At 48.1% G+C, this 16031-nt stretch overlaps 1 protein-coding gene across 4 annotated transcripts; it reads right to left on the minus strand.

The window, feature by feature from the left end:
• Positions 1-1250: 1250 nt before the first annotated feature.
• On the minus strand, positions 1251-16017 carry LYAR (Ly1 antibody reactive). 4 transcript variants are annotated; one of them, XM_084798516.1, is made up of 9 exons: positions 15885-16017; positions 11956-12126; positions 11036-11150; positions 9414-9521; positions 9230-9313; positions 5326-5752; positions 4962-5048; positions 2489-2574; positions 1251-1554 (listed from the first exon to the last, which is right to left on the minus strand). In XM_084798516.1, the coding sequence occupies exons 2-9, from the start codon at positions 12075-12077 to the stop codon at positions 1420-1422; spliced, it is 1164 nt and encodes a 387-aa protein (XP_084654642.1). In that variant the 5' UTR covers positions 12078-12126; positions 15885-16017; the 3' UTR covers positions 1251-1419. The 4 variants fall into 4 exon arrangements, with proteins under 4 accessions (XP_084654642.1, XP_084654644.1, XP_084654643.1 ...); XM_084798518.1 differs by lacking the exon at positions 15885-16017 and adding an exon at positions 15721-15833; XM_084798517.1 differs by lacking the exon at positions 15885-16017 and adding an exon at positions 15482-15588.
• Between the last annotated feature and the right edge of the window lie 14 nt (positions 16018-16031).

The raw sequence follows: 16031 nt of genomic DNA on the forward strand, positions 1-16031 counted from the left end.
TTAAGTCCACTGGAGCATAGCAGAGTTCAGTTTTATCACATTTGACAGACTACCTTGAAGACATCACAGTGAACTGGACGGCTGAAAGAATGAGACTGCATACCATCACATACTAGCATGTGGGCATTGTTATGGGACTCCCCGAGGGCTGCTTTGTGTAAGCCCATCAGATGTGGACAATGGGGTACACTTCTGCTCCCTAGGCACTGGAATGGAGGGTGTCTCAGGCTGACCTCAGCAGTCATAGGGTTTTTGTCCTTCAGTAGGTGTGTAGTCTGGGACAATTGCCACTTTCCCCTTTGCTTCCCAGATTAGGATTCTCCCAGCTCCTATATAGTTGCTTACAAGAATAATTAAAGTAGCCATCAAATTTAAGTCTAGCATGAGGTACTACCCTAAAGGGACCAGATGAGGCAGGGGGAAGGTCCAAGGGTTGGACATAGACCCATTCAAATCATCCCTACTCAGTGGCATGCCCTCAGCAAATAAGTGGACACCTTACTAAGTCACTAAGTCCCTGCCTTGTTTCTTCCCTCAGGCCACACATCTTATCCTTGCAAACTTGTCCTGTCTCCACCTTGCTTTCACCTCAAGGATGAGTGAATGACACTGGCCAAAGGGTAATTTTTTTTTTTTAAGTTTTTTGAGACAGGGTTTCTCTGTGTAGCTTTGGCTATCCTGGACTCACTTTGTAGACCAGGCTGGTCTCAAACTCACAGCAATCCACTGGCCTCTGCCTCCCGAGTGCTGGGATTAAAGGCGTGTGCTGCCACCACCTGGCCTGCTGAAGGCTTAAGGGATTTGTGGGCAAAATGCCAACTCTCAGTAGGAGGTGGCACAGGGTTCCACTGGCACAGTCACCATGATGTACTGGGCCAACACTGGAGCAGGAGCTGCCGAACAGATTAGATGCAGGCTTTCTTGTGCTTACAATCACCCTTCACAGGCCACACACTTCTCAGTGTCGTCCTGACAACCTGGCTGCATAGGCTAACCTAACCTGTCACAGAGACGCCTCCTCTACAGACTGTCACCCCTAGCTAAACAAGGATCATCACAGGTAAAATCCCAGTCACCACCGCAGCTCCATCAGGTAACCTCTGGATGGAGGCAAACAGGTGGACATGCCTAACTAACACCCCCCACCTCATCGAATGGGGAAATCCATCTGCGTTTGTCATTACAACGTGTTCTAGAGTTTCCAACAGTATTTCCTTAAAGTATAAGAATTTGTTACCACAGATGCAGAATTTGACAAGAATAAATTTTATTTTTTTCATAAAAGTCTTTAACAAAAATATATTTATTCCTTAACTTAAAAACACAGTTTCAGAAAGCAAAAAATTCAGGTCGTTATAATCATTACACATTTTACAAACAGTAGAGGGAAGCGGTCAGGAGAGTGTGACGCAAGAGCGCTCACTTCAGGAGCTTGACTCTGTCCTTCAGCACCTTAAAGGTGGGGTTCTTGCTGATCTTCTTGTTGAAGATGGCCAGGAGCTCCTCCTCCGACATGTGATTGTTATTTGTCACTGCGTGATACTGAGCTATAACCTTTACAAAGAGAAACAGATGTCAGGTGAGGAGGCCATGTTGTAGATGTACCAGATCTATCTGTCAAGGCTTCCTTAGGGATAAAATATATGGAAAATGACCCAGATGTGGGCCAACCCAGATGCTGGTCACATGCTCTGCTTGTGAAGACACGCAGTTGCCCAGGTGTGTACATAACTGCATGTCACACAGAGTTACAGCATCAAAAAGAAAGAGGGCTGGCAAGATGACTCAGTTGGTGAAGGGACTTGCAAGCTTGATGACCTAAGGTCAATCCCTAGAGTCCACACGGTGGAAGGAGAGAACCAACTCCTAAAGCTGTTCTCTGACTTCCATGTGTATGTGCACATGTACACATATGCAAGTGTATGTACACATACACACAAGTAAATAAATACAAAACTTTTTTGGAAAAAGCATCAGCAGGACAGCTGGAGAGATTAAGAGCACTGTTCTTCCGGAGGTCCTGAGTTCAATTCCCAGCAACTGCATGGTGGCTCACAGCCATCTATAATGTGATCTGACGCCCTCTTCTGGATTGCAGGTGTACATGCAGGCAGAGTGTTGTATACATAATAATAAATCTTAAGAAAAAAACAAAACCAAAACCAAAACAAACCAACCACCAGCAACTATTTACATCAGCAAAGCAAAGTGCCTGGAAAGGTCACTTCTCATTTCCAATATAGTCAACTGTAGGCAACAGTCTGTAGACAGCTCCAGAGCTGGAAAGCCACCCTGGGTTGACAACGGGGTGGGGGTTAGGGGGTGGGGGGTATGGGGGGGGGCTTGTTCTAGTTGCACACACCTAAAGGCCATGTGAGCAGCTCTGGAACATGTCTGTCTGACGAAGTGTCTCGGGTTAAACAACACATACATATATAAAAGCAACCCCTCCCCAGCTGTTCCACGCCTGATTTGCTGCAGGCCGTACCTTTTTCTTTAACTTCTTGATTGATATCTCATTGTCTGGAGCCTGTTTCAGAACAGCTTTAATGGTCCCCTTCCAGTTGAATTTACCTACAACGCAAAGAATGATACATACAGCCTTTTGTTTTGTCTTGTTACCCCAAAGGCAAAGAAAAATGTCTGTACAGTTGTCTGCTTCCTGGAAAGTGGCATGACTCTCCCACGAACAAGATGCCAAGGCCTTCACTAACCCAGTAACAGGGGCTTCCATGCACCAAAGATCCTTAAGGGCACTGTGCTCAGTGAAGGGATATGGGCCTCACAAGAATCATGGTTGACATGGCCTCAAAGGAGAAAAGACCAACAGACACACTGAGCTGGGCATCCACAGAGATTGTGGGGGCATAGAAGATGCACCTGAGCAGCTCAGCCTGCTCCTGCTTTTCCTGCTAGGCCCAACTCTAACTGAAGGCTCCGCAATCCTAAGACAACGTAGAAGGTAGTGAAACACGGCCTGGCAGTGTCTCAGGCCTGCCAAGGGCAAGCTCTTCTGCTCCAGTCTAGACTTGAAGCTGAGCAAGCCAGTGACCTGGAAGGCCAACAGGTACCAGCCAGGGCAGCCCGCACCTGCAGAGTCAGCAAAGAGGGATGTCTGGTGGCTGCCACCAACACTGACAGCACAGCCATTAACTCCAGGCTAGTGCCACAGCCTGGGTTCAACCAGTGAACATTACTGGCAGTTGGGGTTAGAATCCTGCCTTCCAAGGGCTGTGGCAGGGAGTATCAAAAATGAACAAGAAATCTGAGCTTTCTTCCACGCTAGTGGGTAATGAGTAAGAAGCCGCCTGGCTGAGGTGACAGCAGAGTCCACAAAGGGGACATCCTCCCCCACCCCCACTCCAGCAGCAACAAAGAACAGGGAACTTGGACTTCCTTCATGTCTACCTGGCAGCAAGAACACCCACCACCTTAAGGTCTGGAGAGAAAGCCAGGTAAGCAAAAAGCAGGTTGTGGGGCACAGGCCTGTAATCTTAACTACTGGGAATCTAGGCAGGAGGATCACAAATTCAAGGGCAGCAAGCCCAGTGTACAGAGTAAGGTCAACGCCAACCCAGACAACCTTAGTGATACTTTTGCCCCAAAATAGTAAAAGAGGCTGAGGACAAAGCTCGGTGATGGACTGTTCGCTTAGCACAGGCAAGGCTCCTTTCAACCCTTACTGGGGTGGGGGTGGGGGTGGGGAGCGAAGTAGCTGTATTTGGTGGCACACACTTTTAATCCCGCACTCAGAAGGCAGAGGCAGGTGGGTCTCCAAATTCAAGGCTAGCCTAGTCTATAGAGTCCTGGACAGCCAGGGATCCACAGAGAAACTCTTGAAAATTAAAAAATGTATGTATGGACTGGAGAGATGGCTCAGTGGTTAAGAGCACTGTCTATTCTTCCAGAGGTCCTGAGTTCAATTCACAGCAACCACATTCTGGAGTGGGATTTGATGGCCTCTTCTTTCATACATGCAAATAGAACACTCATAGAAATAAATATTTTTTAAAAGTTTTTAAAAATGTATATATAACAGAGAGAGAGAGAGAGAGAGAGAGAGAGAGAGAGAGAGAGAGAGAGAGAGAGAGAGAGGAGTCTCAAATCACAATGAGAAAACAAAAACCCCAAATCCAACCAGAAAAGGGACAAAGGGCCAAGAAAACAACTTAATCTTTAGGACCCTTTGGTCTACAGAGTCGGACAGAGGCTTCAGGAGATCTGACTAAGCTTGGCCAGTCACTGAGCCTTCACCCATGGCCATAACTGCCATCTTGGCTTATTTCTGCTGGCAGGAGAGGGTGGGAGTCCACAGAGTCCAGATCTGCCACTTCATAAGAGAACTTGCAGCTTCTTGACACAGGAGCTGTGTGAGAGGCGGTATTTAAGAGGAGCCCCCTGCCCCAAGGTCTTGGAGTCTGACAGTACGCATGCTTTACAGGGTTGGGAGGTGGCCATGGGGCTTCATGCAAGGAAAGTCTGGGAACAGACCCAGAGACAGAAGGGGAACAGTGCCACTTAAGGATAGAAACCTTGACAATGTGTAACACCAGTAGGTATTTGAGTCATTGCAGATATGACCTCTAAGAGGCTGTGGGACTTGGGTCTCTTCTCTTTCTTCCTGGCCTTCTGAATAGCAGGGCCTTACCACAGGCCCAAGATCAACAGGGCCCAATGACCATGAGCCAAAATGAGTTTATAGTTTGATCCTCTTAGGTATTTGTTACAGTAGTGAAATGCTAGCTAACATTTCTATGTACTTTCAATCCAGACCCCCTCCCGCTTTTCCTTAAGAGAATAAAGGCATTGTGGCACCAACTCACAGGCCTTGAGCACTGGATTAACTTTAAAATTCTTAGCTGTGCCTCTGATGGGCATGACTCTGCAAGGAAGTACCTGGCCCGTCTCTGGCAAGGAATATCTCTTCCCTACCCACTTAGAGTAAACACAGGCAGTGGTACCTTTGGATGGAGCCTCACGGTCCTCGGGCTCTCCCTCCTCAGGCTGTCCTGACACCTTCATCTTTTTCTTCTTGGAATCGGACTCAACTGTTAGAGAAGCAAGAAGGTTTAGGGGCTACCACTCACAGAAGCCAGGCTTCGTCAGCACACCAGCTCCCTCCCACACCTCACTGAAGGAGCTGGTATCGCGCTTGCTGACGATGAGCAGCAGAAAGCTAAGAGGTGAGGTCAGCTGGACCCCCGCCTCCCCTCCCCGAGCTTCTGCGCTTCTCCCTGTTTGGCCATCATGTGAGGCCTAACACATTTCCCCGTACCTGAAATGCGCAGCCCCAGTAAGAACCCAATGCACAGGCCGGGCACACACCTTCCGAGTGCTTCTGGCGCTTCCGTTTTCCTGCTGCTGTTTTGGTCTGCCCCTCATCAGCATTTTCCCTGGGGCCCCCGTTTTGGTCTGCTCCGTCTGCTGAGGCAGGCCCACCCCAGGCTCTCTTCTTCTGTGGTGGGCCATTGGCCTCGGCAGCGGTCTCCTCCCCGTCAGCCTCATGTCCAGCCTCCCGGCCCTTTTTGCGCTTCTTTGGCTTCTGGCCCTTCAGGTTTTCCTGGTGGTTTTCTAATTTCAGCTCTTTCTTCTCTTTCTTCCTGCTCTTCTGCCGCTCTTCCTTCCTTTCTCTTTTATTCTTCTTTGCCTCTGTTTGCTCCTCTGTGGTGCCATTTGTTTTCGCAGATGGAACCTTAGTGGGGGTTTCTACGTGCGGCTTGGCCATATTGCTGGGTGGCTGCTGATCTTGCTCCTTATGAAGTAAAACAAGAATCATCTAAGTACTTGGTCTGGCCACACCTACTGTCTACACTATACTGGTTATGATCGTGATACCTCACAGATAAGTTTAGCACTACACATGCAAAACACCCCCAAGCTCATACCCCATTTTGGAACCTGTTTTCATAGTATTAAAGGGTGAAATGAAGCCAGCCTGTAATTCTGGCTCCCAGTCATCCTTATCTGGATGAGGAAAGAGCAGCCAGGTGTGGGTAAGCCAGGGAGCTGCAGGTCTGCAGAGCTGGGCTCAAGGTCCAGTTCCACTGCAGGCAGGTAGGTACTCGGGAGCTAGGGCTTCCTCTGTAGGACAGGGCATGTGCAACCTCCATGCACAGCTGACATATGGTAACATGAGAAAGTATGCCCTGTGGGTAGGACAGTGGACACGATGCAGGTGATGTAGATGACTGAGTACAGACAAAGGGACTGTCACATGGTCCTTCTCCAGATGAGTTGGCTGCCCTCAGAACAGTCACGGACAGCTGCCAGTGTCCAGATGAGATGGCTGCCCTCAGAACAGTCACGGACAGCTGCCAGTGTAAAGAATGGGCAGGAGAATCTGATGGGCCTGAGTGCCTCCCTCAGTGCAGGCGCAGCAGGATGGCTCCCCATGTGAAGGGACCAGAAGTGGCAGAACCTCCATGATGGAAGGCCTGTGAGGGTTAGATCATCAGGGATGCTGCCCCTGGTGAGTTGAGACCAAACCCATCCCAAACCTTGTTAGCTTCCTGACAGCCACGTTACCACTTCCCAAAATGCTCCCATCACATTACCTGTGGCCGGCAGAAGCTTAACAAATGCGACCATCTGATCTTAGACTTTCGAAGGCATGAGCCACCCAAGCCTTTTAGAAAGTACCCAGCCTGAGATTGTTGTAGCCCCAGATAATGGGGGGAGGGGCTGGGGGCCCACAGCATACACTGTGCTGAAGCTTTCTTTCTGCCCACTTCTGTACTTAGTGACATGGGCCCCAGGCCCCATGCAGACAGTTCCCCTCTCTGCTATGTTCTTACTGTACTGATTTCTCAACATGTGTCAGAACAGGGTACTGAGTCATGGGCCTCTGCAGAGGGAGCAAGGAGGCAGCCCAGGTGCTGGGAAGCCTGGGTTGAGGTATCCACAAGCTTCACAGCAAGTTCCACCCCTTGGTTTTCAGAAGACATGGAACAAGTGTTCCTCTCTGCAATGTCAAATGAATACAAAGCAGCCTTCACTTGGCACACTAACTCAGTCCTTACTGCTCAGTACCCAGAGGGCAGCACTGGGGAGCAGACAAACTAAACTGCTGAGGATTTCTGAGAAGCTGGCAAGGCTCCTGGGGAAGAGGCTTGGTGCAAATCCAGAAACAGGCCAAGGAAGCTAAGTGGGAGGCATCCTTCACCCTTTTCCTATGACTATCTTTTTCTGGTAGTTATTACAATTACTAGCCAGTTCCCCATTGCTGTAATGAATACATGAGGTGACTAGCTTAGAGAACATTGATCTCGGCTGATGATTCTGAAGGTTCCTGCGCAAGACTGAAACGCTTTGGGTCTCAGGCAAGGGTGTGGCAGGGTAAACACTCATGCCATGAATCAGAAACAAAGAGAACAAACAAGGAAGGGGCTGAGGTCTCAATGCCCCCTCAAGGGAACATCCTCTGACCAGGCCTCACTTGCTAGTAGCTCCACACCTCCCAACAGTGCCAGAAGCTGATGATGAGCCTTCAATACATGGGCCCTTGAGAACATTCAATACTTAAGAGTAACGCATGACCACTGAGAGCCAGCCTTTAACTTCCCTTCTCCTAGGCACAGACAGTCTCTAACTGGTGTCCAACCGGCTCATGGCTGCAGGATGGATCAGTTCTTCCCACTCCTCCCCTGCTTCCAAGGGGTGCCTCGCCTGACTCTTCCCCGGTAGAGCAGCACAACCCCTTTCCTCTCTGTCCACTGTCGTTTGCTCGTCATAGCAGTAAGACCTGGCACATATGTAACCCTTTATCTGCTCTTGTCTGTTCCCACCACACTCAGCCGCATCACCTAATGATGGCTACAGCTATGGTACCCCTGCTGACTGAAATGGGGAGAAGCTGTACATCAGAAACAGAAAAGCACCTCACCCCCCCATGCCTGTGGTTACAGGATGACATGCCCAAGCCAAAGGCCAGTTTGCTCTGGAGATGTGCCTGGGCAGAGGCACCAGGGCTGCTACTATACACTTTTTATTTACTCTTTACTGACTGCTCATTTTCCTCTAGTTTTAATGAGTTCATAAATTCAAAAGAACTATACAAAAATCAAAATCCTCCAGTTGAACTAAGCAATTTCAAATCTTTGAATTTTTGTAAAAATAATAGAAATCTTCTCTTAAAATTATATGTAACATTCATGGCAATTAAATGATAAATGGTTTTAAGAGTTCAACAGTCCAATCTGTGTATTGTGGAGAGACAAGTACAAGATATACCTGATCTCACTTTGTGTTTCTTTTTTTTGTGTGTGCAAGTATATAGGTACACTTGCTCGTGTGTACATGTGTGGAAGCCAGAAGTCAACATTAGGAGTCTTTTCAGTTGCTTTCCATCTTATTTTTTAAGACAGGGTCTCTCACAAGCCCTCGGGATCCACTTGTGTCTGCCTCCTCACAGCTGTGGTTACAGAAAGCGCGGCCATGCCAAGCTTGTATGTGAGCACTGGGGATCCAAACTCAGGTCCCCATGCTTATGCAGCAAGCACTTCATATTAGCATTAAGTTCTAGAATGCTGACTAGGGTCAGACTAGCCAGAGCATCCTCCTGTTCTCACAGGGCTGAACAAAGTCCCCAACAGGATGTTAAGTGGATAGTTGTACATTAACAATAGAGCCAACAATTTGAGTGATGAACAGCAAGCTGGGTCCTGCTCCTAGTCTACCCCAGGGGGCTCTCTACCCAATCACCTTCACCAATAGGCAGATTCAGGCTGACTGAGCATCACTAAATACACACATCCCTACAACACACAGAGGGTCTGGGGACCCGCACTCTTGGCTGAAAGACCACTAAGCTATGATGCCCCGAGCCTGTTCAAACGTTCTTCATTACACCAAGCTACTCCTGAGATACTTAAAGTCTGCAATAAGTAAGGAATAATACCAAGTGTATAGTAGTCCAGATGTTTTAGATTAGAAGGCGGAGGCTCAGAGACCAGCTAATGTGGCCATGATCAAACACACACAAGGCACAACAGGGACCAGAAGCAGGCCAGCCAGGCATCAAATCCTAGACCGCTCCCATGCACTGGTCCCACTGCCACGCATGTCAGATGAGTGACCGAGTCTGCACACCGGGTGCTCCCAGATCATTCCTGCCCATTAAGGAGAGAGCACAGAGGTTCTCTGAAAATGCCTTTGACCTTCAGACACGACACCCCACTTTGTTATTTCCCATTGACCGTCACGCTGCAATCACAAAGTGGAGTGGACTCACACTGCTGGATGCTTCAGAGAAGATGTTCCACACCTGCTCCAGAACAGAGTCGCTGTGCACTTTCAGGCTGTTTTTCATCCAGTTCTGCAGACACAAGAGAAAGAGCCACTGTTCCCTCTGATAGGTCACTGATGGACCACCCCTGATTTGGGACTTAACCCTGATTTGTCATTTAAATCCATACCTGAAACTTTGCCTTTTTTCTGGGAACATTGTCAAAAGCACTAATTTGCTGTAAAAGTTCTCGCACCTTGGGGCTGACGTTGGGTTTCTTTATTAATTCATTAATTTTCTATTAAAAGAAGAAGAAAATAAATGACATAATTACATTCTAAGCCAAGATTCTATATTCACAGCTGTGCGTAATGAGAAATATTCTCCTATTCAACACAGCACTGAAGTCCTGGCCAAAGCAGTTAAGCAAGAAAAAGAAGCCAAAGTCTCCTTAACAGAAGGGACAAAATCAGGCCACAGGTGTACAGGTAGGCTTTGAGGGAACATGACCTCATAGGTGGAAAGCTCCACAGAGTGCTGACAGAACTAACAACTGATTAAGGGGAAGAATGCACAATCAACTCTTAAAAAGCAAGGTACAACGTGAACATTAGGAGCATCCCATTTGCAAAACCACAGAAGGAACCATAACCCAAGAGGTGAAAGAGCTGTGCACTAAACACTGCCACACGAATGAGAGGGCATTAATCCCATGGACTGAGGCAACACCACAATGTCAACCTCACAGCCTTGGCAAAGTCCAGCGGTAGGAGTGGTCTAGTGTACATGGAACCCTGAGGGACTCCAAACAACGAAATAATCTTGAAAAATAATAGTTTTTTTTTTTAAATTTCAAAACTTACTATAAAGCTACAATGATCCAGAGAGTGGTACTGTCACAAAAACCACTGGGAAAGAACAGAAAATGGAGGAATAAGCCGCCGAGAATATGGCCAAAGGCTTTTTGACCAGGATATCAACAGTCCATGGAAGAATGGACCCCTGTTCAAGAAATAATGCTAGGAATAGTGGATCCTCACACAAAACTGGACCCCAACTGTATGTTACCCCCAAAATACTTCAAAAGTAATCAATTATCTAAATTTAAAAAGTTAAACTATAAAAGCTCAGGGGGAACAAAACTTTAAGATATCTTAATCTGGGAACGGTTTCTTACATACCAGACAGACAACACTAAGGTTTGGCGAGATGGCTCAGTGGGGAGGTGAGAGCACTGTACCCTAGCCCGGCTGTCTCACCAGCACCACACACATCTTAAAGATAACGGTTTCTACAGCTTCTCAAGTCCTTCCTGAGGGTCGTGCCAGGAGTGTGCACCTTCAGAGAGCCAACACTCCAAATTCACACCCACACTCAGCCATTTAGTTGGGAACTAATCTGATTTTTTTTTTCAGGAAAATGCAGTCTCCACAAAGGAGGCATCTGTCTGCTCAGCTCACCTTCTTTCAAACCAGAGCTCACTGCTGTTGTACAGATCTTCACTAGAAAATTCCTCACATTTGTAAAAATGCCTACTTTGTTGAGATGTGACAGACTGAGCCGGCTTTAGCTGTAAGCCCTCTACCACTGGGAACCTATACACACTTTGATTTTGTTTTATAGGCAAAATAGAGTTAGCAGGAACCCTCAATCTGTAAAAATCATGAGCCAAAGATAAATGTAGACAATTGTCTTTCTCAAGATATTCTGATACTTCTGCTCCACCCTAAGGTGTGCAAAGGCGACACACTTAACCACTGAAGCCCCAGAAGGAAAGCGGCATGGGATGGGCAGGATGGGAAAGACCCTTACCTGAATCCACGCCTGCTGTTTTGCGTCACCTTTGTGTGTCTTGGCTTCATAGTCTTTGCCCCCGTACTTCTGACCTTCACTGATGCACTTCACGTGGCTTTTGTAGTCATCGCCCCTGCAGAGGGACCCATGGTTCAACACTGGGCTGACACCATACTAGTGCCTCTCAAAGACAGCACACTGATTACTATTTGTGACTCTCCACACCTGGCCAATGGGCACACACACCCTAACTCTTAACCTATTTTTTCCTGTTTCTTTGTTGCTTTCTTCAGGGAATGGGCTCTGACAAACCAGTAACAATGTACCCACCCCCTAGCTCTGAGGGCTTACTTCCTTGCACTGGATAGCAGTGGGAGCAAACACCAACTAGGAAACTGAAGGATCAAATTTTCTATAAAAGAAAAAAAAATCTCTTGATGGTGCTAGGAATTAAACCTATGGCCTTGTGCATACCAGGTAAGAGCTCTGCCACTGAACCATATTCCCTTCAACTATAAGCCCCCCAAAATTGTGTGTGTGTGTGTGTGTGTGTGTGTGTGTGTGTGTGTATGTGCACGTAAGCTAAGTCCCACAGAGTGCACATGGAGGTCCAAGGACAATTTGGGGGCATCAGTTCACTCTTCCACCTTGGGTCCTGGGGATGGAACTTGGTGGTCACACTAGTATGGGCATATGCTTTAAACCCACTGAGCCACCTTACTGGTCCCAAATTCTCTAACCAACAGGATCCTGTCCCTCTGGTCTTCTCTTTAACAAGTACTTAAAATGAAATGGCACTTCCTGAAGAGCTACACCAAGTGTTGTCAACAGACCATAAGGTTCTACCTTAGTCTCCATCCTCATTTTGCTCCTCTATTTTCCCAAGCTTTGTGCGTAACGGCGTCTGTACCTGGACCTTACGAATCATCACAACTTACCAGAAATCTTTCCCACAGTCAATGCAGGAAAGACATTCACAGTTTCTGCAGACAGACACATGCTTTTCCACCTGTATTTTCTTCACTGATTCACCACATGCATTGCATGTAAAAAATACCATTTTTGGTTAAATGATTAAATATTCCCTGAGATAGGTTTGAATTCTTGCCCTAAAAAACAAAACAAGATAATTATAAGAAGCTGAAACTCCTCCCAATAAATGAATTCCATAATAAAAGAGCAGGCTCCAAGCATATCAGTAATCTCTGAGAAATAATGTAACACCAGTGGCAGAAAAGCGGGCTGAGGTTTAGCACAAACCAGGAACTATGTTCAGATGAAAACCTACTGAGCCCTCGCAACGAGCTTTCTCAGGAAGGATGTCATGTGCCTTTACTATGAGGCACAGAGGCACAGAGAATGAGAACTTAGCTAGGACAGTGTGAAAGGATTTAAACCTGGCAGATGGGCAGCACTGATAAAACTTTCCCTAATGCCCTCATGCACCCCACCCCCACTCCCCGCATAAATGTACAAAATCAAAGTGGTAACCAGCATCACAGTGAAGGTGTGCTTTGCGGACTTACTGTGACTGCAAGAGTCACAAAGCAAGGGGACAGGCAGCGGAGCTTAGCAAGGAAAAGCCAAAGAACAATTCCAATGAAGAAAAACATGCAAGCAAGCAAACAAACAAACAACCCTATTCTTACATGCACAATGATGGAGTCACAAGTGTTAAGATAAAGACATCCCTTGGCCTTAGTGGACAAGGGCAAATAAATGTTTCAGTAGGGCTTATGCACGGGAGGGAGGAAGAGAAGGAGCCTATTACAGGAGCTTGCAAACCCAGGTGTGCCAGCCTCCCCAAGTGCACCCAGCATGGAGGGGCATCTGCACACACACAGCCACTTCGCATTGCATGCAAGCAACTGTACTCTGCAAACAGATTCCTAAAGTGTTACAAATACCATGGTAACTTTCCATGCTAACATGGCCTTTTAATCACCAGACTCCAAGAGAGCAGTGCTGTTCTTATAAAATGGGCTTCATTCAGCCCAAATACTGAGAGCTGCTTAACCCAGCACCCTCCTCCTCCTCCTCAGTATCAAATGAAGGGTGAGGACCAAGGAAACACACAGAACTTGCTTCTCTGCTTCATGTCAGAACTCCTCAACACCGATGAGCTGCACTTGGTTTACAGTGAATTCGAGCATAAATCACCATTTCCCCCTGACACATGCCACCGAGGTCATGCCAAAGCAAGATCTGTATTCTTCCACAGGGCTCTGAATGGAAATGTCCGTTCTGGTGTACAAAGGCCTCCTGGCCTGTGGGGACACTGCTGGGCAGTGTTAGATATAAAGCAGAGGTCCCCGACACCAGTGTCCGTGCGAACAGAGCTCATTAGCAAGGGAAGGCGTGTGGGCACCCACAGCCTGGCACCAAAGGGAGACTGAGGCAGACAGGACCAGTGTAGGCCATTCAAGTACTGCCATCTAGCCCAGTGTTATTTTTAAAGACAGGTGTCACACCTTAGGGAGCTGGGACCATGCTTAATGTTTACCACGGCCCGGCTTCCGACATGTTATCATTCTACACAAGGCAGGTGGAGGTAAATAAACACCAGGTAGCAGGGGCAGCAGTTCTGCCGCCCAAATGAGGAAAGGCAGGAATAAGAGCCAACTACTACCTAGTCTGGCCACTTTACACATTTATGTAAGAACAGGAGGAAAGTCACTGGTTAGATACCAAGAAATGGACTGCCACCATAGCACGGCCAACAGTGCTATGATTAGTGGAAGGATCCATGGACACAACAGAAAACATTTCCACAATGAAGATGATGAAAACACCCTCAGCTTAGGTGACTTAGAGCCTTTCATCCTGTTTCAGCTGCTGTTTCTGGTCAAGCAGAGGAGAGGGCAGTCTTCAGCAAACCTTGCACTCCATAGATCTGTTGTTGCGAAAGACCAGAATTAAAGCCCCCAAAGGTCACTGGAAATATGTGACACAGGAAGTGATAGATGTAGTATGGCAAAAATATGCACACAGCATCTATGAAAAATAGGTCTCCATGGTCATGGCACAGTGTGAACACCAACCCAGGAGAAGGTTGCAATCAGGTCGTATGTCTAACGGAAACATCAGTCTAGGGCCGTGCTCAACTGGTTTTCTATCTACTTATTGGATATGAAATGGGACCGTGTGTCCACCTGCTTAGCTAATGAGATAAGATTTGTAAGGCGCTTATTCAGATCCAGGGAGGGACAAGCCAGCCCCAGGGTCACCTTGGCTGGGCAGCACATCCAATCTGGGGAAAATACCTTTCATTTGTAAGTACATACTACAAACAACAGTAAGGCTCAGAATCACAAAAGCCAGCTCAACTGACGACCATCCATCAGGGTGGTAACCTTAGTCCAGGCCACAAGTGTGACGGCCCCAAACTATGAGACAGAGTCTTGGGCTAAGTGAAGACAAGCAATGCCCTGTTAGGCTTCCATTGCCGTGATAAACACTACAACCAAGAGCGACTTGGGAAGGCCGGAGGTCAACCTCAGGAGTCGCCAGCCTCCTCTTTTCTAGAGATTTATTTATTGTGTCTGAAGTGCTTTGCCTCTGTGTATATATGTGCCTACTACTCACCGAGGTCAGAAGAAGGTACTGGGTCTCTTGGATTCTGGGGGCTGGGAATTGAACGCAGGTCCTCTTGAAGACCAGCAAGTACTCTTTAATTGCTGATCCGTGTCTCCACCCCCTCCCTTTTCTCTCACCGGGAGCTGGAGGGCTTGCTAATTAGACCAGGCTAGCTGGCTAGTGAGTGCCAGGGATCCATCACCACGCCTTGCTTTTGGATGGACTCTGGACGTGAGAATTCAGATCCGCATGCTTGTGTGGCAAGCACTTTACAGACCAGACTATCTCCCTATTCTTAGCATATTTGTCTACCTCATGTGCGCACACTGACTATGGTTGCCCTAAAAACAGCACATGTTAAAGGCCAGGCTGGCAACTCCAGCATGAGACCCAAGTGAGCAAAGCACTGTTCTCTTTAAACTTCCCGTTCTCCCCATCTGTGAAATAGGGAGTCAGCCCATCAAAACTAGACACAGGCCCCTTCCAGGAGAATTCCCAGAAAAATCACAGATGCAGTGCAAGAGAGGAAAAGACAAGCCCACATCTCCACCCTCTTGGGGCCTGGGGGAAGACCATGAGCCGGGGACCTGTTTCCATTGACGCTCAAAGAATCCAAGTCATGCATTCGGAGCCTCCCCACCGCAGCCTCACCTGAATACCTAAATGTGTTAGGCACTATGGTAGACACTAGACGCCTGACACAATTTGAGCAGGCTCGGTGTCCTAGGCCCTCAATGGCCAGAAGCTAGGCTTGCAGGTACACATCCTACTCTCATCTCTCTTAACACTACCTCCTAAGAGGTAGGTGCTGCAGGAAAATGCTGACATTTGCTGAGCAACTACTATGTGCCGACAACCCCTTTACCCCTGTGATCTTCACATACACACCAAGTTAGGTTTTCTAGCATCCCTTTTGGACAGACGTAAAGCAGGGTACAACAGGAGTTAAGTAGCCTGCACCTAGTTGGAGATTTGGGGATTAGCACTCAGTTCTTAGGTCTTTAGTGTCTGAGCTCCAGGAGACCTCAGACCCCTCCTCAGGACCTAGTTCACGAGACTTAGAGAAAAGCTTCCCCCCCCCCCCCCATCAGGCAGAAGGTCTAAAGCCCCGTGCGGTGGGGACCAACCACGCCATCCTGGACGGCCCCCAGGGCCTCTCTAACTAAAGATCCGGACGGAATGTCTCTCGGAGCTCAGAACTCCAAGCTTTGCCCGCGAGCGGGTCAGCAAGGAAGGTGGCCAATGCCGCCATCGCCCGCCCTCCAGGCCCGGGGCTCCAAGCCGCCCTTACCTCTCAGTCGACTCCGCCAACGGTCTCAACCGGCCGCTGGGAGCACGTGGAGCTGTAGCCGCCCAGCGAGGAGCCGACACAGACTCGCCCAGCTTCCCCGCGTAGAACTCGCACCCGATCGGCGCGCTCCAATGCGCACGCGCAGCG

Source organism: Acomys minous, assembly GCF_964271855.1.
Source record: "Acomys minous genome assembly, chromosome: 10".
Taxonomy (NCBI): Eukaryota; Metazoa; Chordata; class Mammalia; order Rodentia; family Muridae; genus Acomys; species Acomys minous.

What these genes read in the sequence shown, in the direction of transcription:
- LYAR (XM_084798516.1), bottom strand. Translation starts at nt 12,077, where the DNA reads ATGGTATTTTTTACATGCAATGCATGTGGTGAATCAGTGAAGAAAATA. An exon ending in GCGCCAGAAGCACTCGGAAG is followed by an intron (nt 5,049 to 5,325) that starts GTGTGTGCCCGG and finishes CTTCTCTAACAG; the next exon opens with TTGAGTCCGATTCCAAGAAG. An exon ending in CCGTGAGGCTCCATCCAAAG is followed by an intron (nt 2,575 to 4,961) that starts GTACCACTGCCT and finishes TTTGCGTTGTAG; the next exon opens with GTAAATTCAACTGGAAGGGG.